General features: G+C 33.2%; 1 protein-coding gene across 1 annotated transcript; it reads left to right on the forward strand.

Moving 5' to 3' along the window:
- The first annotated feature begins 790 nt into the window (after nucleotides 1-790).
- On the forward strand, nucleotides 791-27,096 carry LOC127169394 (low-density lipoprotein receptor-related protein 8). The gene is made up of 12 exons (XM_051116745.1): nucleotides 791-908; nucleotides 6,264-6,614; nucleotides 8,578-8,697; nucleotides 9,160-9,285; nucleotides 12,082-12,253; nucleotides 12,367-12,582; nucleotides 14,087-14,205; nucleotides 17,078-17,217; nucleotides 19,989-20,133; nucleotides 23,626-23,700; nucleotides 23,816-23,970; nucleotides 26,176-27,096. The coding sequence occupies exons 1-12, from the start codon at nucleotides 842-844 to the stop codon at nucleotides 26,203-26,205; spliced, it is 1,716 nt and encodes a 571-aa protein (XP_050972702.1). The 5' UTR covers nucleotides 791-841; the 3' UTR covers nucleotides 26,206-27,096.
- Nucleotides 27,097-27,445: the final 349 nt, after the last annotated feature.

Raw genomic sequence — 27,445 nt, forward strand, 5'->3', positions numbered from 1 at the left:
ATTTGCAGTATCAAGCAGCAAAACAAGGTGTTTTGTACAGCTAAAAATAGTTGGATGTGGATGAGACCAGAGGCCAGACCCGTAAAAATTTACAAATGGCCGTGGGAAGAAAAAGGTATATTAAAACCAAAAATGAAAACAGGTACAGTGAATTTTTCATCAAAACAAATAAACATATCTTTCAACAAATCAAATAAAGATAAAAAAATAGTACACTGTCTGTCACTGGGTTTATATCAAATATATTTATGATTATGGACTAAATATGTGAAAACTAGGATGTCACTGCAATAAACAGACAGGAGTAGAAACAGAGTAAACACTGCAATAAATACAAAACATGAAAGAGAGAGAGGATAATATTTTGTAAGGATTGCACAAATGTTGTGCAAATTGAAAGAATTCATACATATGCATGCATACATACGAATACATACATAAAAATAATAAAAGATGGCATACTAGACATGAGTTGAAAGATTTGTACACGAGTAAGTGAAGCTCACAAAGGTTTCCTAGCAGAGTATAACCAAATGTATATTTATTGCATGTCTACACACACAGTTGTGAACATGTTTCACTGATCTTTCAAACGATTTTTAACTCTTTATCTATTGTTTTATAATTTAAAACCAAACTAATGTAAATAAATAGCTATTAATTTGGTTTGATATTCTGTTATATAATACACCGACATTCATACATTTTAAAGTGTGGCTAACATCCCCAAACTTTCTGGAGTCAACTTTAACATTTTTGGGGTGATTACATATTCTGTAGTGCGGAAATGACGTCATTGCCTCGCGACAACGTGCACCTTTTAGAGGACGCCGGGCAAGGCATGGAACACCTTGGTGTACTGCTGCTGCTGCTGCTGACATGTGTGTCACGTTTACTTTTAACAGAAGGTAAGGGATGGTTTGTAAATATACGTGGGCGAAGGATAATAAATGCATGTGTCTACTGTGTCTGAACGCATCGGTAGACTTCACACTTTCCTATTGGATCTCAAGCTGCTTGCTGCGCTGTCACGCCATCTGATTGGATCGAATGGCACATGCAGATGTCAAAGTCGAAGTTTTGATGTTCTGAGTTTCATTGTACAGTATGAATATATACACTTATTTCCGAAAGTGCTATTAAGCATATGCACTTTTACCATGGACGAGAAGAACTAAAAAATGTATTGTCCCTAGATTACATTTCGCACGTCCTTTGTGTTATGTCAAAGGTGCCTCCACGTGCTAGCGTGAGGTAACAGACCGCTGTTCTATGGCAAGCCGGTATAAGATTTAATCTAAAAGTTGTACTAGTATATATTTTCATGCTATTAGTACTTATTTTTTAGATACTAGTATATTTTCCATTAAGTGCTAGTATTTATTCATTAGCTACTAGTGCTTATTATTTACCTACTAGTGCTTATTCTTCAGGTACTAGTGTTTATTCTTTTGCTACTTGTGTCTTTTGTAAAGTTGCTAGTACTTATACATTAGATACTAGTTCTTATGTTTTAGATACTAGTACTTATTTCAATAGTGACTAGTATTTAATTACAATCTTCCTGTTAAGAAAAAAATAGAACTAGTACTTATTTTTTAGTTACTAATAACTTTTTAGACCAGAGATATCCTGAACTTAATAGACACTAGTACTTTCTGAATTTGCATTTCTGCCAGTATGGTAATCGTATGTTGAATATTAATGAACCAGCAACATATAGGAGAGAGATTAGAAAGGAAACGAAAACAAGGAGACAGATTTACTTTTTTTGTTTTTTTTTGTTTAGGAAACCACATAAAAAAATATATATTTGCACTCAAGCACATAGAAAACATATTTTTGCCAGTTTTGTAGACACTGTAATTTTGTAAACCTAGTAGCCTAATGTGTTTGTTTGGTCATCGGGTGCCCTCTGGTGGCAGAATGGAGAAAAGACACCAATTTTATCATCTATTAATTTCCTCTTTTTCTTCCAGTAAAAACACTAAATATCATATCAGGGCTGTACATTAACTTTTTTTGCATATAGCACTGGTGCTACAGACATTGAATGTTTTTACATAAATATTCTGTACAGGGCATACAAAATCCAAACCCTTATGGTTTTCAGACAAACATATTAATTAAAACACACACACACACACACACACACACACGAGCTGTGCTGTACTTGTAGGACTGCACAATTTGGCCAAAAATGTTGTTTTCATATATCAGTATAACTAATAATGATTATGGGTATTATTTCTATATAGAAACATTGAACATAATAAGGAATATTATTTTGATTTCTGCCTTATCCTGTTTAATAAAACCATGTCAGATCACAAAAATAAGTTATTTCAAAGACTTGTGTGATGTTGTATTTGGAATAAACACATCATTATACTTTTGTTGGACAACAGGTTTGCAATCTTTCCTTGTGTTTTCGTGGTAAACAATTAGCAAGGTAGGCTAACATACAAAGCCAGGTAGCCCTACTTAACAATCAAATTAATTCAGCATATTAATGTTTGTATTACCATGTGGACTCTGATTGGACGGTGGAGAGGTACTCATGTTTAAATAATGATCTAAATAAAAATATCTCCAAATACATTCTCACTAGTTCTTTATGAGGTTAAAGATATCTCCAAATGAACAAGGAAGGGTAGTTATTCTGTTTAATATCATCTTTTCATTTCTGCCTAGTAATTATTGCAATAGTGACTATTATCCATTTAAAAATTAGTACTAGAAACATTTTTTTCTTACTAGTCAGATCTGCTTTTTTATTCGTCTTATGTTATGACTAGTCCAAATGATCACAGTAGAGTTCAATTAAATATTTTACTAATAAAATAAAAAACCTTACTAGTAACATTTCAAATAAGTACTACTATCTAGTAAATGTGTACTAGTATATTTTGAATAAATACTAGTAGATAGACAATAAGTACTAGTATGTAACAAATAAGTAATAGTATCTATTTAATAGGTACGAGTACCTAATGAATAAGTACTAGTATATAATAATAACTAGTATCTAATGAATAAATACTAGTATGTAATAATTAAGAACTAGTATCTATTTAATAGGTAAGAGTATCTAATAAATATGTACTAGTATCTAATGATTAAGTACTAGTAACTAATAATAGAACACATACTAGTCAAAACTGAATATTTGATATTTCAATGACAGATCACCATAAAAATCAATGGCAAAATTTTTAATTTGTTGCTAGTAACAACAGAATAGTTACTAGTCACTAATGAAATAAGTACTAGTATCTATTTAATAGGTACTAGTATCTAATGAATGAGTACTAGTATCGAATAAATAAGTACTAGTATCTAATGAATAAGTGCTAGTGTCTCTTTTATAGGTACTAGTATCTAATGAATGAGTTCTAGTATCGAATAAATAAGAACTAGTATTTAATAAATAAGTACTAGTATCTTTTAAAAAGGTACTAGTAGCTAAACAGCACTAGTAGCTAAAGAATAAGCACTTGTAGCTAATAAATAAGTACTAGTACTTAATGGAAAAGATACTAGTATCTAAAAAATAAGTACTAGCATGAAAATAGATACTAGTACGGCTTTTAGATTAAATGTTAAAATGGCTTGCCATAGCTGTTCTTACAGTGGCCTCCAAAAGTTTGTGAAGAGGTAATAATGATGCATATTCCATCATAAAGATAATGTTAGTTTAGTTTGTTTTGTTTTTTTTTCCAGTAACATTTTTACTGGATTGTACCATAAATTTGTCCTATGGTGTGACGAAGCCAAAAATATATAATTAACATGAGAGAGATTTATCTTCATTGTTAGACACTTATTTATTTAATATGAAATTATAATTAACATATTTTTTCCCTATGACTTGTTGGACAATTTCAAGACAATATTTGCTGTCATCTGTCCAAAACTGCTGAAAATTATACAGTTTTAAGATTAGTGATATTTCTATTTCCTCTATTGCAATACTCAACTGTTGTTTTTAAAGATATTTTTAGTTAAAAACAAATATGTAGTTCTTTTATGTGTGTCACACTAAAGAACAGAAATGGTTGGTTTTTTTTTTTTATTAAGTTTTTCAGAATAATCTGCATACACAGTAATGGGTAAAGCATAAACAGTGTACAATATTTAGAACAGAAATGGTAGTTATTAAAGTATTTCTATTTAATTTTGAACATGTCAAAGGAGAAAGAAACAAAAAAACCAAAAAAAATGTTTTTAAACAAAACAAATAATTTTCATCAACAAAATTCAGTCTCTTAGTCAATCAGTATGTCAATCTGCATGTGCGGCGCAACTAAATGTGACCCTGGATCACATTTTATACTTATTTTCATGACACTTTATAACTTTTTAATGGGTTAAAACTTAGAAAATAACCTTTTAATTAAAAAAAAAATAATGATTAAATAAAAAATATAAAAATTTTCATCAACAAAATTCAGTCTCTTAGTCAATCAGTATGTCAATCTGCATGTGCAGCACAACTAAATGTGACCCTGGATCACAAAACCAGTCATAAGGGTCATTTTTTCAAAATTGAGATGTATACATCACATGAAAGCTGTATAAATAAGCTTTCCATTGATGTATGGTTTGTTATGATAGGACAATATTTGGCCGAGATACAACTATTTAAAAATCAGGAATCTGAGGGTGCAAAAAAATCTATATATTGAGAAAATCGCCTTTAAAGTTCTTCAAATAATGTTCTTAACAATGTATATGACTAATCAAAAATTAAGTTTTCATACATTTACAGTAGGAATTTTACAAAATATCTTCATGGAACATGATCTTTACTTAATTTCCTAATGATTTTTGCCATAAAAGAAAATTCAATAATTTTGACCCATACAATGTATTTTTGGCTATAGCTACAAATATACCCTAGCGACTTAAGACAAATATGATTGATATTCAAACTATATTCATTAAGATGTGAATGATTCTCTTAACTTTCTGTATCATTCTCTTAGGATCTCCTCCCTTCTGGTGGATACCTGTATATTTTCTGTCTAAATTACCGTGTCCTCTCTCTTCCACTAATTTCTCTCCCTCAGTTCTTTCTGTTTCAAAAACAGAATCACATTTCACATATCACATTTTATACTTATTTTCATGACACTTTATAACTTTTAATGGGTCAAAACTTCATTATTTTGTAAGTCAGAAAATAACCTTTTAATTAAAAAAAAAAAAAAAAAAAAAAATATATATATATATATATATATATATATATATTTATTTATTTATTATTATTATTATTATTATTATTAAAAAAAAAAGAACAGCAAATAGAATAGAAAAGGACCCTTCTGTTGGAACGATGAATTTCTGGAATGGTTAAACCCATTGATTTTTTTTTTTTTTTTTTTTTTTTTTTTATAGGGGTTTCTACTTTTGGCCATATTTTACTGCTTTTTGTGGGACATTAAAACTCTGATGTGTGAATGTCTTGCTCCATCAAGCATATCTTTTTACATGACTATATACACTGCTGTTCAAAAGTTTGGAATCAGTAACATTTTTTTTATGTTTTTTTTCTGGTCATCAAGGCTGTGTTTATTTGATTAAAATACAGAAAAACAGTAATATTGTAAAATAATATTGCAATTTAAAATAGTGGTTTTCTATTCTAATATACTTTAAAATAGAATTTATTCCTGTGTTGCAAAGCTGAATTTTCAGAATCATTACTCCAGTCTTCAGTGTCATATGATCCTTCAGAAATCATTATAATGTGCTGATTTATTATCATTGTTGGTAATGATTGTGCAGCTTTTGAATGAATGCTGTTCTTTTTAACTTTTTATTCATCAAAGAATCCTGAAAAATGACAGGTTCCAAAAAATGATTAAGTAGTACAACTGTTTCCAACACTAATAATAAATCAGCATATTAGAATGATTTCTGAAGGGTAATGTGACACTGAAGACTGGAGTAATTTCTGATGAAAAGCTTTGCATCACTGAAAAAAAAAATATTTTTAAGTATATTAAAAAAATATTAATGTGTTTATTTTAAATTTCTGTATTTTTGATCAAATAAATTGAAGCATAAGAGATATATATTTATATTTACCTACTTGCACAATTTGACAAAATGTAGTCCAGCCACATAACATCAATAGAGAATTTTATGCTGTTTCTGTGATTAAGTCACATGTAGTTTATTCCTGCTACTCAAACTGTCGCTCACCAATTTCAAAATCTCTCTGATCTAAAGAGCTGTTTTACTCTCATCTTTCATAGGTTTTCCAAAGTGCAGCACAGAGCAGTTTGTGTGTAATAACGGCAGATGTGTGCCTCTGAATCTTCGCTGTGATGGTGTGGATGACTGTGGAGACAGCAGTGACGAGATCTCCTGTTTGAATTGCACTAGTGGCTCCTTCCACTGTGTGGCAGCAGCACGCTGCGTTCCTTCCCCCAGCGTCTGTGATGGCAAACCTGACTGCTTTGATGGAGCAGATGAACAGTTAGACACATGCGCACAATCATGCACCAGATCACAGTTCAAGTGCACGAATGGACGCTGTGTGTCGAATTCAGGGAGGTGTGACAACATCAAAGACTGTGAAGATGGCAGCGATGAAGAGAACTGTGGTATAAATACATAACAGTGCTGGTAACACTTTACAATAAGGTTCATTACTTAACTACTTTAGTTAACATGAACTAAGAATGAACAATACTTCTACAGCATTTATTATTCTTAGTTAATGTTAATTTCAGCATCATCTATTGCATGATTAAAGTCAAAAGTTTTTTTAACACTGTGAATTAACATGAACTAACAACTGTAAAAACTGTATTTACATTAACATTAACATTAAGAAATATTAAGAAATACTGTAATAAATATATTGTTTGTTCATGTTAGTTAACGCATTAAGTATGGAACCAAAGTGTTACCAAAGTGTTTTTGTGTTACCAAAGTGGTTTATTATTGAAGCGTATTATATATTACATATATACATACGCTTGTGTAAAGTGCTTTAAAAAATAAGGCATACTTCTTGTAGTTTTACGTGTTAATTTTAATATATAATTTATTCCTGTAGTGGTGAAGCTGAATTTTCAGCAGCCATTACTCTGGTCTTTAGTGTCACGTAATCCTACAGAAGTCATTTAAAGGGGTCGTCGGATGCAAAGTTAAATTTTACATGTTGTTTGAACATTAATGTGTGTTTTAATTAATCTGTAAAAATAATATCCCTTTTTTCAAATCGAGCCATTCTCAGATGCCTGTCGGTATGCCGTCACACCAACAGAGGCCGCTCCCACGACAGTTGATTGACATGAGCGTCTTACCTCAGATCAGCTGTAACAGTCCAACCTCCATTGTTTTGATGCCAGAGCAGGGATGTAAGTTAGACAAGAATATCTCCGATTGAGCAATTGAGGTGTTGTGTTGCTGGATGTAACAATGAACGTAGTGGTTTTCATTTACTCCCGACATCTGAACCGCTGAAGATGCAGTGGATTACGTTTGTTTGTGAATGGAATGCGCCTCCCGATCTGCATATCCGTCTATATTCGTGCAAATCATTCGTGATCCAGCTTCACTTACAGCTGAAGTAAGTATAAGGGTTTTTTTTTTTATGAATCTTTGCGATCGCCTTTCCTTATAACATGCTAGTTAGCAAGTTTAGTGGCTAAACGCCGCTAAAGTAAACAGGCTCGTCACTCCACAGAGAGAAGAGAGGGGCGGGGCGAGCAGAGCTCATTAACATTTAAAGCAACCTCAACCAGAACAAGATGATTTTTGCAGAGCTGATTTTGTCAAGGTAAAAAGGGTGTTGTTTTACACTACAATTGAGAATTTTTAACCAAAGTATATTATAGACTTTTCATTAAGACCCTAAAGAATCATATTAACGGCGATGACCCCTTTAAATATTATGATCAGTGTTAAAAACCCTTATAGAAAAACAGTCTTCAGAAAACCTTCTTTCATGTTCCACAAAAAAAAGGTTTATTAATTAGAATTTTTTTTTTTTTTATGTTTTGGTGAACTATTCCTTTAATGTTTTTATTTTTATTCATATTTTTTTTATGAAATGATGCTCTAAATAAGAAACTAAATCTGCCAGCAGGTGGTGGTAAATGTCTTTATGAGTCATTCATTTATTCATTCAATCGTGGCTGATTCATTTAGGAATGAAGTAAATGGCTTACTTTATGAATGGGCCTTTGAATCATTTGTTCAAGCGATTCGTTCAAAAGGCGGATTCATTAAGGAACTAAACACCGTTGTGTTGTTCAGACACACAATTCTGCTATGACTTCAAAGGTATATGAGCAAAACACATAATATAGTGTTTAACTGTGGAGTTGTTGACCTGCATTATATTTGTCAGCAGTCAACTGTATGAAATATAAGATGATGTAAAGGTCTGGTGGTGGGGCCAGTACTGCGTTAAAATATTTAATTGTGTTTTTTCATAACAAATTAATTAAGTTACAGAGTTAGACAGCCCTAAAAAAAAATTTAGTAGTATTTTTTTTTTTGTTATTAATGAACATTACAAATTCACACTTTGTCTGTATTTCTCTGTTTCTGCAGATGGCAATGAATGCGAGATCAATAACGGTGGCTGCTCTCACCTGTGTATTGATCTTCCCCTTGGTTTTATGTGTGACTGCCCCAGTGAAATGAGGCTGGTCCAGGACACACACTGTCAAGGTAAGAAATGAGAGTCAACCATATAAATGACTTCGACATTACGTGATCCAGTGCAAACAAATGAGAGCGTTGCTGTAGAAATGGCACTGTAGAACAGTTGGCAGTCAGTGATCCTACATTATTTTTTCCATGAGCAATAGTGTCCAGTACAGGGCGGTTACTGAGCTAAAAGAAGTAGTATTCAACAACTTGTATGATCTAAACATGTCTGCCCCTATGAGGTGATCTCCATGTGAAATAAAAATGAGTGAAACATTTTAATATGTGAGTTTACTAATTACACTTTTAAATGTCATAAAAAATATCTTATTCTAATAATCCAAATGAGCTGCTTCTCGTTTTGGTTATGCTATTCTTTACCAAAATATATCACAGTTGTCTTCAAAACATACATGTATTATCTTTTAAAAATGTCATAGTATATTTAACCTTTCCACTCAAACACTCACTTTTCACTTCCAGATGTGGACCACTGTCTTGATTCAGATGTGTGTGATCAAACATGCGTCCATACCAATGGATCTTTTGCATGTGAATGTCAAGATGGGTATGTGCTGACCGTTGGGACTGGACAGTGCAAGGCTACAGGTGAGAGGTAGATTTTGATGTAATTGCCTTGCAAAAACAGTCAAAATTGCATATTTTATATTTGGGTCATTGTCAATGTAATATCATTTTACTATTTATTCATATTTTGAACTAGATTTATTTTGTGTTTTATTTATTTATTTAGTTAAAGGGGTCATCAGATGCAAACTTCACTTTTACATGTTGTTTGAACATTAATGTGTGTTGGCAGTGTATGTACAAATCTACACTATAATGATAAAAATCCATGCAGTGGTTTTTAATTAATCTGTAAAACTAATATCCCCTTTTTCAAATCGAGCCATTCTCAGATGCCTGACGGTGTGGCGTCACAACCACAGAGGCCGCTCCCACGATAGTTGATTGACACGATTGACATGAGCATCTTACCTCAGATCAGCTGTAACAGTCTGACCTCCATTGTTTCGATGCAGGGATGCAAGTTAGACAAGAATATGTCCGATTGAGGTGTTGTGTTGCTGGATGTAATAATAAACGTAGTGGTCGCCATTTACTCCGAACATCTGAGCCACTGAAGATGCAGTGGATTACGTTTGTTTGTGAAGGGAATGCACCTCCCGATCTACATAAATGCATCTATGTCCGCGCAAATGCAAATCATTTGTGATCCAGCTTCACCTACAGCAGAAGTGAGTATATGTTTATTTTTTTTTTTAAATGAATCTTTGCGATCGCCTTTCCTAATAACGTGCTATTTAGCAAGCTTAGCGGCTAAAAAGTAAACAGGCTCGTCACTCCACAGAGAGAAGAGAGGGGCGGGACAAGCAGAGGTCATTAACATTTAAAGCAACCTCGACCAGAACAGGATGATTTTTGCAGAGCTGATTTTGGCAAGATAAAAAAGGTGTTATTTGCACTGCCATTTGTTTACTACACAAATAGTGAAGCACACATGAGGCTCGCAGTGATTTTCGGCCTCTGCGTTTCATTATATAACGACATGAACTTCATCACCAGAGCTGCTGTGAGAGTCATTTAATGTGAATTTTACCGTTTCATTTGCGAAAACTAGCATCATATCATACTGTATACACACAGAAACTTCACGGCAACCTGTTAAAATAAAAGTACGGATTAACGTGTAACAGAAATATATTACTCTTGTATTACTTTTGTGCAGTATAATGTACATCTTTATATGTTTATATTTCTGGCCAATTTAAATAAACAAATGATAAAAATAAATATTACAACTAGATTAACCACTTAATTGTACAAAAAAAAAAATTCTATACAATTATTATTAAAACTTTTTGAACAGAATATTCACACAAATTTTCTTCCATGTATTCATTTTAACCATAAACCTCTGTTTGTTTGTCAAAAAATTAAAGCGTTTAATTTTCATCTGATTAAAACTAAATAAATGTTTAATGCCTTTATTTGATTATCATAAAAATTAAAACAAAAAAAAAATTCTGGGGAAAAAAAAGAAAGGAAGAAAAAGATTGTAGGGCCATATTGTTCAAAATGTTAAAATTAAGAGTTTTGGACTGAAATAAATGTATTTGTTATTATACAAAGAGTAAAGTACTGAAAAAAGTACTGTTGGTACCTGCCTCATCCATCAAACAACACCCCCCGCTCCATCTGTGAACCTAAGGGAACGACTGAAGACCCTAAAGAATCATATCAACTTGTGGAAAATGGGCATCCGATGACCCCTTTAAAGATTATTTTTTTTGCTTTTGTCATTATTAGGTTAGGTTTTTATATTTCTAATTAGTTTTGCTTTTTATTTTTAATTCAGTTTTAAGTAATAGGGCCATTCAAATCTAATCACCAAATTTCAAGAACTTCCCTGGCTCAAATTTTTTATTTTGTTAATAATTTTTCTGAGAAAAGACAGACATGTATAGTGAGGAAAGCCAAAATATGAAATGTCATGGATGAAAATTTACTGAGTAATCAACTATTTTGTAGAGGGGGTTAAAATGGCAATTTTCCTCTGAGATTTAGAGCCAAATTACAAGGGGCAAACATGGCTTCAGAAAGATGGCAGCATCATAATGTTATTACACAGAGATTGCTAGGTCTGTTAGTAAAATGTGTTACATTTAGCCATCTTCGTTGCATTATGTGCCAATGGTGACCATTCAAAAATGGGGAAGTGGCACTTTTCAAGTAGTGGTTGGTTTTTTTTTTGGGTTTTTTTTCTCCAAAGTTTGCATGCCTGTAACTCAAAGTATTAAAGATGTCCTTATACCCTTTTAGGTACTGGGTCGTACCAGCTTTCCTTTAGGCATCTTCATTTTTAAGGCCTTATATGGTTCAGTTCCAGATATATCAGAGTTTTAATATGGCTCCTGGAGTAAATTGTTAAAATGTACACATTTTCAGTAGTTGAAAACCAAATGTGAGTCACTTTGCAAAAATATGATTAAAGAGGAAATAATGTTCAAACTAGAGATGCATCTTGTTTCCTTCTGTCAAAACCACTGCACTGAACATACATGTCTGAGTGCCATAAATTTCTTTTCACAAAGTTTGCATACCTATAATTCAAGAAGTATTAAAGATATCGCAATATGATTTTTAGATTCTACTTCTAAATAAACTTTTCTTTCTGAATCATCATTCAGCCCCAGAGATATGGGGATCTTAATGAGGCTTTTTTTTTCAGAATGTTGAATATTACTCATTTTCAGTGTTTGAAAACCAAGTTGGTCAGTTTGTATACAGCTGATACTTACTGTATTTAAAAAACAATGCCTGAAGAATAAATAATGTTCAAATAGGAATTGTTTTAGTTAACACTGATTTGGTCTTGTACAGGCGTTGCTGCTCATGTGGTGGTCAGCACTCACGAGGGTGTTAAATGGATGGACCTCAGTGGCTCTGAGCAAAGAAACATCACGTATAAAAGAGGCTTGCCAGGACCTGTTTCTGCTCTTAATGCAAACAACACGTTATACTGGACCAGTTCTGAGAATGACATCATCTACAGGTGCAGAGCCATATGGATTAAATAGAAAATTATACCCACTGTTTTCATAATGACTAAAATTGTTCCAACACAAAACGCATCTAATTTGATTTAATCTTGTCTTTCTATTTCAGGATGTCTTTAGACTCCAGTGACCAAAGACCAACTGTGTTGTTAAAGGCCTCCACGGACATTCTGGGATTAGCGGTAGACTGGATTCATGAGCTGCTTTACTGGGTCAGCACAAACACTCATGCCTTACACGTGGCCTCTCTGAATGACTCCAAACAAAGTGAGCTAATCTCTGGCCTCTCCAGACCTACTGCAGTTGCTGTCCAGCCGCTGCTAGGGTAAAAATACTGTCTTCTTTGCTATATAAATTTTAGTCACATAAATTTAAAGCATACTACCAGTCAAAAAGTTTTTTTTTTTAAAGAATTATCTTCTGCTCACCAAGCCTGCATTTATTTGGTCCAAAATACAGCAAAAGCCGTAATATTGTGAAATATTTGTACAATTTAAAATCACTGCTTTCTATTTGAATATATTTTAAAATGTAATTTATTCCTGTGATCAAAGCTAAATTTTCAGCATCATTACTCCGGTCTTCAGTGTCCTTCAGAAATCATTCTCATATGTTGATTTGCTGTTCAAGAAACATTATTATTATTATTATTATTATTATTATTTAATATTTATCAAATTTACCAATATTTTTTCTGGATTCTTTGATAAATAGAAATCCAAAGATCAGCATTTTTCTGAAATAAAAAGCTTTTTTTAACATTATACACTACATACCATTACCAAGTCAGTATAATATTGTTTTTTGGGGAAGAAATTATGGAAATTAATTCTTTTTGTTTAGCAAGGATGATTTAAATTGTGCAAAAGTGATGATAAAGACATTTATAATGTTACAAAAATTTCTATTTCAGATAAATGCTGTTCTTCTGAACTTTCTATTAATCAAAGAAACCTGAAAAATTCTACTCAGCTGTTTTTAATGTTGTAATAGTAATAATAATAAAAATATTAAGACTGACTAAGGCTGATGACAAATGGGGCAACTTTTTGGGTAATGTTGCCAGGCAACAGGCAACCAAGTAAGACACGGGGCCCATGACCAATCTAATTTATCCAGATTTTTTTTTTTTGTTACACATTCTCAATGAGATAGTACCCAAGTTGCCAGGCAAAATTCTTCAAAAAGTTTCCCTGTGTATCATAATGGTTGGAAAACTTATAAAACTATTAATAACACACAACTAATTCTTTAACTGGGACAATGATGCAACTGTAATCGGACTTTAACAGAAGCCAGAGGCGCTAAAGATGAACACAAAGAGGAGAAAATAACTGTAGCAGACAGATCAACATCAAGAGCCCTGTGTACTACCTTAACTGAAGAATCAGTCTTAAACTAATGCTTTGAACATTTTTTGCTTTCGTTCTGCTGTCAAATGCTGGTTGATGAGTGCGTGCTTGATGTAAACATGGTTTTCAAGTTTAGTATTTTTCTCACACATGTCTAACGTTCTGCTTCAGAAGACATTGAATTGTCAGGTAAGGTTGTATGGATTACCGCCATGCTTTTTGCGTGGTTTTTGGGCCGTCAATTTTGAGGTATCAATCCAGTTCATTTTATGTACTCACAATTGGATTCTGTTTTTAAAAATCTCTGTTTGTGTTTCACAGAAAAAAAGTCTTATACATCTGGGTTAGCATTAGGATGAATAACTGATAAGGGAATTTAAATTTTTGGGTGGAGCATGTCTGTAAGCTTGGATAAAGTTTGCATGAATTTGATTTGTCTGAATGAGTTTAAATTCTAAACCAGTTTTTCTTCCCCAGGTATGTGTTCTGGGCAGATAGTGAGGCATCGCCCAGGATTGAGCGTGCCAGTTTGGATGGGACGAGCAGAATAGCGCTGATAACTTCATCTATACGTTATCCTGTTGCAGTCTCTTTAGGTTAGACTTCTCATAAGCAATTAAGTAGTGAAATCCGACTTGCTTTTTTCACTCCATATTTACTTCACTTATTGCAATCAAGGTTGTATATAAATTACACCAAACTCTTCCTCAAACTAATGGAGCATACACTTGAAAACAAGTTAAGAGTTAGATTAAAGAATAACTGTGAAGTCAGGTCACCTTGATTTTTATAGTACTTTATACAATAGAGATTCTGTTAGCAGCTATTGCAAGACAGTAGTGTAATTGTTCAACTCCAGTCAGTTCAGTGTTGATTCAGTTAAATATTTGTGTTAGCCATGTTTAACAAGTTAATAACAGGGTTCCCAAGCTTCTTGAAAGTATTTGAATATCAGACACATGGATTCAAGGCCTGAAAAGAACTTGAAAACAAATATAGTTCCTTGATAGTGCTTGAAATAAATTTAGTAGAATGGTGCTATTAAAAAAAAAATCCTATATACGCAGTCAAAGACTATATGAAACAGCGTTAATGATTTGGGTGGAGATGGGGTAGCACGAGAAAAATCTTAGCATGCGAGCTGATGTGCACATTGCGCAGCCCTGCATGAACCTATGGAGAAGCAGTGCATTTGTGACTGAAAACTACTGCGTGCGACTATGAAAAAATATTTAAGAGCATCAGTGCAAATGACCCTATCAGCATATTAGTGACCTTGGACCACAAAACCAGTCTTAAGTCGCTGGGTATATTTGTAGCAATAGCCAAAACTACATTGTATGTGTCAAAATTATTGATTTTTTTTCTTTTATGGCAAAAATCATTAGGATATTAAGTAAAGATCATGTTCCATGGAGATATTTTGTAAAATTCCTGCTGTAAATATATGAAAACTATTTTTTGATTAGTAATATACATTGTTAGGAACTTTATTTGGACAACTGTAAAGGCGATTTTTCTCAATATTTTGATTTTAATTTTTTATTATTATTTTTTTTTTTTGCACCCTCAGATTCCAGATTTTCAAATAGTTGTATCTTGATGAAATAGTGTCCATACATCAATGGGAAGCTTATTTATTCAGCTTTCAGATGATGTATAAATCTCAATTTTGTAAAATTGACCCTTATGACTGGTTTTGTGATCCAGAGTCACATTTATGCTTGCGCTGAGAGGAGCTTCAAAGGTTTCAAACGTACTTACAACGTGTTTTTGCAGCGGACGGTAATGTATCACAGACATATGTTGATTCCTTGAACACAACTACGTTTACATGCACAATTATTGGTTCAGTCTGACTGAATTAATTCCGATTGATGAATCTGAATGTAGTGTTTACATGCATGCTAAATAAAGTGAGTGGGCTGATGTGCGCGTTTGTCACAAGCTTAAAATTGGAATTTTTTTATATATATATATATATATATATATATATATATTTTTTTTTTTTTTTTTGACGCGCACACTGCGCAAATATATTGTTTTCCATTGTTTGCACATAATAACCACTCTCCTACACTGTTTCTTCATTTATTTTTTAACAGCAGAAGTAATATTTATCCATTTCTGGATAAATATTACATAAACTGCTGTGTCGTACTGCTTATATTAATCATGGAGTAAAAATGCCCAATAAAGAGATTTATTGATTAAGGAAGTTTGCAAATGATGAAAATTGATTTAATACAACAGTTCACTAAACAAGAAGTTCATATTAAGTGACTTGCATTGTCTGAACAGTATTGCCTGATTTTGCTCTATTTTGTCAACAAAAATGGTTTCAAACAAAGTAACATCTGAGCTGCTGCGCATCTCCATTCAAACACAGCATTGTTTCGTTTATGAATGAATGGGCATTTTTAAACGAATCTGATTCAATTACCCATTCATAAAGACAGTCACTTGCTTCGTTCCTGAATGAATCAGCTGATCGAACGAATCAGTTCAATGAACGATTCAGTGATTAAAATCAGTGACTTGCCGCCACCTACTGGCAGTTTTACTTTCATTTTAAAGTATCCTTTCTGTTATTTAAATCACTTAATATTTCTATATTCAAAATTTTATATATAAAACATTAACCTCAACATGAAGTTATGAATTTCATTGCACTCATGCGACTGCTGAGCCTTGTTAAACCATCTGAAAATACACCTACAAGCCAGAACACCTTGTGTGCCACCTCTGTAGTACAACTTTTTTTTTATACTGATTTCATTTGATTGGTAACTTATTCTTATTGTACTTGTTTTTATTCTGTTGTTTTAATTTGAAATTTAAAAAAGCTTAGAAATGTAACTTTTTTGAATTTAGCAAAAGATGACATACTTTTAATAAAGTTAGACAAATGCCATTACAAAGGCAAAAACAAAATTTCCTGTAAATCACTTTAAGGAGTCAAATATCGTAATGGGAAGACTAATATTTTATCAGAATTTGATTATTGATTAAAAGGTGCTACTGAAATTTTTGTGCTCCTAAAAAGAAAAGAAAGTGTAGAGCCCTGTTTAATCAATTTTTCATTAATTTAAAAATTGAGAAATTCTTTCAAATTTAAATCTTTTACAGGAATTACAGCAATAAACGGTTTGCAAGAATATACATTTTTATCAATATTTGAGAAACTCAAAATTCCTTTGAACAGAGCTGCTCAAAATGGTCTAAATTTATGAAACCTACACATTCAAAACCTCGTTACTCTGAAAGTTTTAATGTAAATGTTAAGTGTAAGTGAAATGTTAAGTACTGTAAGAGGTCTTTCGTGATGCTACATATGCTGGTGTGTGAATTTGATAGGTGCTTGATATAAAATAAATGGTGCCTTAAAAAGTCCTTGAATCTGGTGTCCATGAAAGAGTGGGAACCTTGTAATAAACTGATTGAAATCATTTTAATTTGCTCATTTAGATATCCCTCGTGGTCTGCTGTACTGGGCTGACTCCGGTCTGCGCACAGTATCAAGAGTTGCGTTTGATGGCCAACACAGAAAGACGGTTGTAGAGTCCAACGGATATCTGGATCAGCCGTATGGACTGGCCATATTTGAGGTACATAACCTCATGTCACTTTTCCTCAATCTATATAATTATTTCATTACCAATGACCATAGTTTTTTATATAAAAATTATACAGTACCAATCAAATGATTTTGAACAGTAAGATTTTAAATGTTTTTTTAAAGAAGTCTTTTCTGCTCACCAAGCCTGCATTTATTTGATCCAAAGCACAGTAAAAACAGTAATATTTTGAATTATTTTTACTATTTAAAAGAACTGTTTTCTATTTGAATATATTTTAAAATGTCATTTATTTCTTTAGTGTCACATGATCATTCAGATATCCTTCTAATATGTTAATTTGCTGTTCAAGAAGCATTTTTTATTATTATTAGCAATATTTAAAACGGTTGAGTACCTTTCTTTTTTTTTTTTTTTTTTTTTTTTTCAGGATTCTTTGAATAGAAAGATCCAAAGATCAGCATTTATCTGAAATGGAAAGCTTTTGTAACATTCACTATACCAGGGTTCACCAAACTTGTTCCTGGAGGGCTGGTGTCCTGCAGAGTTTACCTCCAACTTTCCTCAACACACCTGCCTGGCAGTTTCTAGTATACCTAGTAAGACCTTGATTCGCTGGTTTAGGTGTGTTTAATTAGGGTTGAAGCTAAACTCTGCAGGGACACCAGCCCTCTAGGACCGGGTCTAGTGACCCCTGCACTATACCATTCAAAAGCTTTGAGTCAGTATGTATGTATATATATATATATATATATATATATATATATATATATATATATATATATATATATATATATATATATATTTTTTTTTTTTTTTTTGGTTTGTTTGTTTGCTTTTTGGGGAAAGAAATTATAGAAATTAATACTTTATTTAGCAATGATGCTTTAAATTGATCAAATGTGATAAATACATTTATAATGTTACAAAATATTTCTATTTTAGATAAATGCTGTTCTTCTGAACTTTCTGTCCAGAGAAACCTGACAAAAATTAAATGCGTCTGTTTTCAACAGAATAACAATAATAAATGTTTTTTGAGCAGCAAATCAGAATATTAGAATGATTTCTGATTGATCATGGGACTGGAGTAATGATGCTAAAAAAATTCAACTTTAAAATCCCAGGAATAAACTGCATTTTAAAATATTCAAATAGAAACCCGTTATTTTAAATAGTAAAAATATTTCAAAATGTGACTTTTTTTTTTGCTGTACTAATAAATTAGGCTTGGAGAGCAAAAGAGACTTTTAAAAAATCTTACTGTGCAAAAACTTTTGACTGGTAGTGTATATACACACCTGTGTCCAGGGGCGTCGCTAGGGCTCAGTTTTTACTCCAGCCCCTAATGTTTTTTTTTTTTTTTTTTTTTTTTGTATATCCCTATGATTTGTACAGAATTTGTCAAAGTTTAAATGAATTAATCAAAAGTTGGTCATTAAACTTAAATCAAGTCGCGATTTGGACTAGTATCTGTAAATATTATGCCGCAAAAGACTATTTAAATATGAATCCTGCATGTTCTGCGTGTCTTTTTATGAATGAACGGCGCGGATGCGCGGTTTCGTTTTCTACACGTAATACTGACGCTCGCAGTGATTTCAGCGTCTGCCGTTTCACTAAATGAGGACATAAATACATTAACAACATCTCCACAACTGCTCTGTGAGTCACTTCATTAGCATTTCACGGTTTCATTTGAGTAAAACAAGCCTCAAATACATACACAGAAATTTAAAGGTATTCACGGCAACCCGTCAAAGTAAAAGTTCGGTTTAACTTTATTAATCATTCAGTATAATGTACGTGCCTACTACTACTACTACTACTACTACTACTACTACTACTAATTAATAAAAATGTATAAAAAAAATTCACACAATATTTCTTCCATTTTTTACATTTTAATAGTAAATAGTACATTTTAATGAAAATATAATTTTCATTAAAAGATCAATTAAATCAATAATTTATACCTTCATTTGATAACCAGAAAAATTCACAACACATAATTCCATAAGGATATTGTAAAAATAAATAAAAGCTGTTTTTGTACATTCAAATAAACAGACATATTTGGTAACAATAAAACGTAAAGTGAGAAAAAATAAAACATTTCATAGGGTCCTAAACATGTAATTTTTCTTAACTTTTGATAAATTGACGTTGTATAAGATTCATGGTTTTAATTAATTACGCATGATTAATTACATTTTCATTAACAAAATTAAATTTAACCATTAAAACGAAGACCAGAAAAATGAAAACAGAAAACAGAATTTGAAAAAAATAAAATAAAACGGAATTTGGGAATAAAATAGGGCCCTGTTTTTGCATGCAACTATATATTTGTTACAGTTATAAATACATTTTCGAATGTATTATTTTATTTGTCTAACATATTTTTGTAATGTTATAGTTTTGTTATAATACTTTGATATGTTTGCTATTTGCAGTGATTACTATTTACTATTGTTAATAGTGTGACAAGGTCTTTAAAGCCCGGTTTAATGCCCCCGGACCTGCCTAGAAGGATCCAGGTTCAACAACTTGTGTTTAACAAAATCTTATGTGAGCATGATGTGAGCTCCCACTCATTACCAATAGCCCCTGATGTTTTGGCACCAGCCCCGGATGTTTTAAAATCTTAGAAACACCCCTGCCTGTGTCCCTTGATAATGTTTAATAATATCCATATTTATATCTTAAGCATTTTTATTGTTTTATTAAAATATGATTAATTCATTATTCATGCAGCATTGATAATAGAGTAGTGAATGTTTAATGTATGTCTCCTGCAGAGTCGAGTGTACTGGAGTGACCAATTGACCAACTCTATTTGTAGTGCAGACAAGCACAATGGAAACATGCTCCAGGTTTCTCAGAGACTCGGTTCTGTTTCACCAGCTGGACTGGTGATTCTTCACCCACTGTTACAGCCTGCAGGTAGTCAAAAATATTCCCACTGTTCTCTTATTTAACTTGTTTTTCTTCCATATACTTCAGTAACTAACATCTGTTCTTGGTAGAGCCAGGTTATGTGTTTTAAGCATGAATGCATTGTTTTATATGTTTTCAAAGCAGCTTCACAGTAACACACAGGAAAATAACTTGGCATTCAGATTCTGATGCAAAGCAGCTAGTGGATTGCAAAACTCATGGTTTTCCAGTTCAGCAAGAAAATAAAATGTTTCGGTCACACTTTATTTTAAGGTCCAGTTCTCGCTATTAGTTAATGCAAGGGCGGGAGCTTCAGTAGAACTAAGCTACTAGAACGGTGAACTAAGGTTGGATGAGGTGTTGTTGGGCCACATGCCAATAAAAACGAATTTACCTGTTCTGTAAGCCATTATAATGTGCATGTAGCACGCACATAGCAGCTGCTGTGATATCTGTTAATCAAAGAAGAAAAGAAAGAAGAGGAAATCAATAACTTTTGTAGCTTTAAAGGTTCATCTATATTTAATTTAGTATTTAGTGTCTGATGTTATTTCCTACTTGCTGGAGGGCACAAGTAAATGGGTTTATGTTAAGATTGTTTTAAGTTCACTTAAATTAGAAGTTGTTTATTAAATTATACTGTAATGTTCAGTGGCTATAGCCAATGGTTAAATATTAGGGAAAAAAAGATTGGTTTTGATTGGTTGTGAAAATGTGCAATTAATTAATTTTTTATTTTTTTTAATCGATTGACAGCACTAATTTATTTGCAACTTTGCTTTCCCTTTATTACTTATAGCTATGTACTTCTTCAAAACCACTGCACAAACTACTAGCCTAACTAAAAAAGTTAATCAAACATGATTAAAAACAAGTGAACAGCCAGTAAAAAATAAAAAAAAATGCACAAATTACAGACATGGGTCCGTTCAATCCGTTCAACCCCAAAAAGCAGCTGTAAAAATAAAATAGTGTAATTATTCTGTGTTGGTTTAATTCAATAACTGTGTGTTCAAAATTCAGTTAAGCTGTCAGAAGAAGACTATTTTGGTTTTATTTAGCTTATGCCAGTTCATCCAAAGCAGTTCTACTTAAGACAGTGTGTCATTTTACGTGTTAACCTCAGTGACTCTTGCAGACTTGTTCAGTACTGTTTTAAAAGCATCACAGTAGTTTGCATATTTGTTTTTAGACACTACAGAGTTCATACTTCTGTTTGTTCTAATGACTTCCAGTCTGAAATGTGTGAAATAGTACTAAAACGGAACGAGTAGAGTGCAGGGCTGCCAACTTTTAAATTCAGCTTGTAGTGTTTTTTTTTTGTTTTTTGTTTTTTAATGAAGCATTTATATAGGGCTTTCTTTGTGTATTGCGGTACACCCAAAGCGCTTTACAGTCATGTGGGGGATCTCTCCTCAACCACCACCAGTGTGCATCATCCACTAAATAATCCATTAAATAAGTAAGCAGGTATGACCTGCAATAGATACATGTATTTATTAAAGAGCCATACAGGTACCTAGTGGGTAATGGGGTGGAAATCTTCAGGCACGTCACGATCCGATTCCAAAATGATTCTTGATCTACATTTTTCCCCAATTAAATCTTGCAAATACATCTTTACAACCATGCATTTTAACCAAAATGGCAGTTTCTTTGCTTTTTGTTAGTTGGAATCTCTGTATGTTAGTACTGTCATCTTAAAAGTAGTGGTGTGAATCTTCACTGGTTTCATGATTCAATTCAGTTACAATTTTCATTATCAACTCAATATCACTATGCATTACATTCTCAGTTTTCAGTACTTACTTTACATGACTACATTTTCATATAAATTTTATATCAATTTTATTATTTATATTTATTTTGTGGAAACTCAATTTTTTATCATATAGACAGGCTATTTTTAAAACAATCACTTATTTAAAATAAGTGTTCTTTAAGTGTCTGAAAGTTTTCAGACAATAGTTTTTCCCTCACCATTATTGCCGTTTGATTATTATTGATGAGATCATAGACAGTGACAGCTTTAACAGACTGTATTCAACTAATGCACAGATCTATTTCGATATATTAGATGTTTTGTCATGCTTTGAAAACATAACTGTGTGAACATCAGTTTCATATCAGTTTTTGAAAATGGAAGTGCATTTAACTGCAGCTGCAATAAAACTTCTTTCCTGAATTGCACCACATTAAGTGTGCCAAAATGCTACTATGACCAGCAATGATCAGGCTGGTTGACCACCTAACACCAGCCAACCAGCTTAGGCTGGTTTTATCTGTTTTTTTTTTTTTTTTTTTTTCCCCCAGCAGGGTTGTTTCAGATCACAAGAAGGGTTACCAGTTAGGCGTGAGATGGGCAGAGTGAGAGCATGACACAGAGCGTGACAGTTGTCAACCCTGAGAATGTGGTTAATCATGTTAGCAACAAAACAGAAACCTGGATTATAGATTTAATCTATGCTCTTTTTCCTGAGTAACTTTTTTGAAGTTAAGTAAACACTTTGTCAGTGCTCTGAAATTTTACATGAGGTTTGAAAAAGGGAAAGAAACGTTCAAGATGCTGCATTTGATGTGGGTTCACACATTTGTTGCGAATACCACTTCGCAGTGTTTTTTGCAACGGTTTCTTGTAGGTGTGAGGTTTTGTTATTATACTTAGTTTTACACCAGTTAGTGCTTCTAACCTGGATTTCCTTCAAAACCCAGAAAGTATGTGACAAAACAAAACCACATGCTTAAATCTATTATCCTACTAAAGTAAAAACCAAACATTGATCTATGTTAATATTTAATTGAACCACAGCAGTGGTTTTCAAACTGGTCCTGCGAGCACCCCAACACTACACTCTCATATCTGTCTTTCATATCTCACACACCCATTTTAGGTCTTGCTGTCTCTACTAATGAGCTGATTAGTTGAATCAGGTGTGATAGTCGAGGGACACACAGAAAACGTGCAGTGTTGGGGCACGACAATGTACATGACAAAACAAAAACAAGTACAAAAATTAATTTCCATACAAAAATAACCCCCAAAAAAGTGCTTAAAAACAATTACAGGGATCCGATAAAGTAATAAATGATTAACATGACATAGGCCAAGCAGGAGTACAGATTATTTTGATTTCTAATAATCTTCTAATCTGAATGATAGTTTCATGTTTATGTTTTTCTTCTAATATTATTATTATTTATTTATTTATTTTATCACTTTTTTTGGTTTATCAAGTCTTATAACTTTATTTGTATAGTGCTTTTCACAATACCTGTTGTTTCAAATCAGCTTTTTAGAAATTCAGGTTAATACTTATAATACCTTAATGCATGATTTACAGTAGTAGTTAAGCATTTTGGCTTTAAATTTGTGACATGATACAGCAGAGTGATTCCTTCTTCCTCTAAGCTATTTTTAAAATTTACAGCTGTTTAGTCTGCTAGCTATGTGATCTGTTGCGTTTTGTTTATATTTATAGTTTCATTTTGCATTTTCAGACAATGATCTGTCGCAGATGAAAACAAGAACGGCACTTCCTGATTCACAATTTACATTGATCCTCTCATTGACTGGTTGGTCTAACTTCGCTGTTGCAACCTTCTTGCATTCATTGTTTTGAAATGCCACTTCTTACAGTAACTGAACTGATGTTCCCTTGATCACCATTATTTGTTCTTTGTCTGTTAGTCATCATCAGTTTGCTGTTGGTGGGGGCAGTGCTATGGTGGCAGAGGTCTGAATTCTGTGCCTCTCGTTCTCTTTCTCCTCTTGGAGACGAGACGTTTAAAGAATCCCAGGATCCTCTTCTGTTATCCAGGCTGCCTGTAGTACATGAGCATAAAGTAAGAGCCACAGTGTTTTATAGCCTTCACACACGATTACAATCATTCATTCATTTCAGGCTGTGTAGTAAGGGAAATGAAATGGCTTCTTGTAAAAATATATTTCCCAGAAAGACATTTAAAGATTATGCAACACCGTAATATGAATAATTAGTTCCGTTTTCAGTGATCCTTCAGAAGTCATTCTAAAATGCTGATTTGGTGCTCAAAACAGTTTTTTTCTGCTTAATATTTTAAAGGAAACCAGTGATTTTTTTTATTGTTTTATAATTAAAAATATGCATCACTGATTTAGTTTTTGTTAATTTGTATATTAATTAATATGCTTTAGATTTCTGATAGTATTTTAATTTTTTTTTTTAAAAAACTATAAGATAAGCCTTAGTATTTAGTCTGCTAGCTATATGAATGATTATGTGATTAGTTGCATTTTAATTATATTTTTGGTTTTATTTTGCATTTTCAGACAATGGGGGGGAAATGCTGGGTTAAAACAACCCAATTTGGGTTATTTTGGCAATCCAACACTGGGTCAAATATGGGCCGAACCAGGGTTGGGTTATATTAACCCAGCTTGTTGAGTTAAATCTTTTACCCAACATGCTGGGTTGTTTTATTTAACTCAACTGTTGATTAAAAATTACTACATTGCTGGTTAAAACCAAACAGGTTTAAAAATAATAATAATAAATTGCACAGAGACGCTGTGTTGTTTTGGGAACATATTTTAACATCCGAATTAATTAGAATCAGTTTTACGACTAATAAAATCAGTTATGCAAGGTGTTTCCATCATGATTCCCCAACAGCTGGGCTGAAGTAGGTTTTCACAACAAAACCTCCCTAATTGCTACTCAAAACTAGGCCAATCGCGTTTCAAGGGAGGTCCCCCATTAAAAATCGCATTCTGCAGGGTGAAATAGAAAATTTTTATTATTTATTTATTTTTTTTTTGGCAGGGTTCCCCAACAGCTGGGTTGAAGCAAGTCCGTGCTGGGCGGGGTTGCCAGGTTTTCAGAACCAAACCTGCCCAATTGCTACTCAAAACTAACACAAAACTAGGCCAATCATGTTTCAAGGGAGGTCCCCTGTTAAAAATGCTGTTTAGCGGGGTAAAATACACATTTTTTTGGTGGGGTTCCCCAACAGCTAGGTTGAAGTAAGTTTGTGCTGGGCAGGGTTGCCAGGTTTTCACAATTAAACCTGCCTAATTGCTACTTCAAACTAGCCTAAAACTAGGCCAATCGCATTTCCAGAGGGGTTCCGCGGGGTAAAATACACACTTTTTGTGGTGGGGTTCCCCAACAGCTGGGTTGAAGTAAGTCTGCGCTGGGCAGGATTGCCAGGTTTTCACAACAAAACCAGCCTAATTGATACCCAACACTAGCCCAAATCTACGCCAACCGTGTTTTGAGGGGGTCCCCTGTAAAAAAAAAAAACAAACACATTTTGTGGGGTAAAATGCACATTTTTTTTTTTTTGGTGGGGTTCCCCAACAGCTGGGTTGAAGCAAGTCTGCGATGGGCAGGGTTGCCAGGTTTTCTCAATTAAACCTGCCTAATTACTTCTTCAAACTAGCCCAAAACTAGGCCAATCGCGTTTCCAGAGGGGTTCCGCGGGGTAAAATACACACTTTTTTTTTTTGGTGGGGTTCCCCAACAGCTGGGTTGAAGTAAGTCTGCACTGGGCGGAGTTGCCTGATTTTCACAATAAAACCTGCCCAAATCACGTTCCGCAGGGTAAAAAAAACTTGTTTGTTTGTTTTTTTTTTTTTTTTTTGTGGGGTTCCCCTGGTAAAATTCACATTCCGCGTGATAAATGTCACATTATCAGGGTCGTTTCAACCTGCATACATGGAAAAACAAACCGCAGCAACAGTGTTAAAGTAGCGCATTTTCCACAGATTTGGCTGGGTTGTTTCATCAGAGGGAGGGGGAGGAGTGTATAGTTTCAGTGGTCAGTGAGATTGACTCAGCCACTAACCCAGCAGCTGGGTTACACAAAGACTACCCAACACTAGAAAAAAAAATAACCCAACATAATGACCCAACAGACATGACCCAGCAATTGGGTTAAAAAAAAAAATAGCACAGCATGTTTTTGTTTTTGTTTTGTTTTTTGTATCATACACTGTTTTGTTTTTCCATGTTGACATTTTCAAGTACATGTCTGTTTGCATAGATAATGTGTTTTTTGTGTCTTCAGGATGGCGCACAGAATAGTTCAACGCACTGACATGGACAGATTTCCTGTGAGGGGAACAATACCTTTCCTGTGGTCAATCACAACCTCCATTTCCTGCCATGTTTGGGCAGGAGAGAAAGTAAAGTGAGGCAGGCAGATGGATTCCACACAAAAACATCCTGCTCAGTGACCCCAAAGATGCTCTTAAATTCTTGCCAAATGTCTATTAATGATTGATTATCATATAGAACTAATCAAACAAAGCATTCAAATCAAACTAAGCATTCAGTGGAACATGTCTTATAAAAATGTGGTATTGTCACTGTATCAGACTTTTTACTCCTCTAACTTAATTCTATCTGTCTTCATGATATCTTTCTATCTCACCATTTGCATCTGTGGATTAAATTGGACACGGAGCAGCAAAATAACACAATGACTCTAGTTCATCTAGTTCTCATGTTCTAAGCTTCAGGTTCATAATTATTTGACCATGTTATATGGTCCAACAGAGCTGAGTCATTACATGACATTTGAGTTTTGAGCTTGTTTTAAGATGCAGTTCGGTTTAGTTCTCACTGCCGTATTTTATGAAGTGATAAATGTACTTCATTGGATTTATAGGCGCACAAGTTGACCAATCTCTGTCTTGTCTTTGTAATGTGTCCATCAGTTGGGCAAATATTTTATTTTGAAATTCACTGGTGCTGTCAATGCTTTAGACTACAGAGATAGTTGTATTTATGTGAGTAGAAAAAGAAATGCTATTTATTTTTTGTGGTTCAAATCACTTTTCTTGTGTTAGAGCTGTTAATCAGCCGTAAAACAGATTTTTGCTCTTTTGATTATAGTTTGGAAAAAAAAGGTGGTTTGAATGCTTTTAATGATGCATAACTTGGTAAAGTTATATGTTGGGCTTGGAGAAATAAAATTTAAGTTGGAAATGGTACTTCTATGTGTTTTTAACTAGATTTTTTTCTTTCTCTTTGTGTACATTTAGTGATTATTTTATTAAAGGAGAAGATGGAAACCTTATTTCAATGTCTATAGAGAAGAAAGTCACCCTTAAATCGCAGATAGCTCAAATTTATTTGGTGTCATTGAGGGAAAATTCCTTGCTGTAGAGTTACAGAGTCATTAAGAAATGAGGGCATGAACCATCCATTGTTTTATTAATGCTCGAATGAGAAAATGAAGTCCAGATTACAACTATAAAGACGACAAAGAATGATAGCTTTAAATCACTTCAAGAATTGGTTTTACCAACTGATGAAGGATAACTTTAACAGCT

The sequence above is a fragment of the Labeo rohita genome, chromosome 8 (genome assembly GCF_022985175.1).
Source record: "Labeo rohita strain BAU-BD-2019 chromosome 8, IGBB_LRoh.1.0, whole genome shotgun sequence".
NCBI lineage: Eukaryota > Metazoa > Chordata > Actinopteri > Cypriniformes > Cyprinidae > Labeo > Labeo rohita.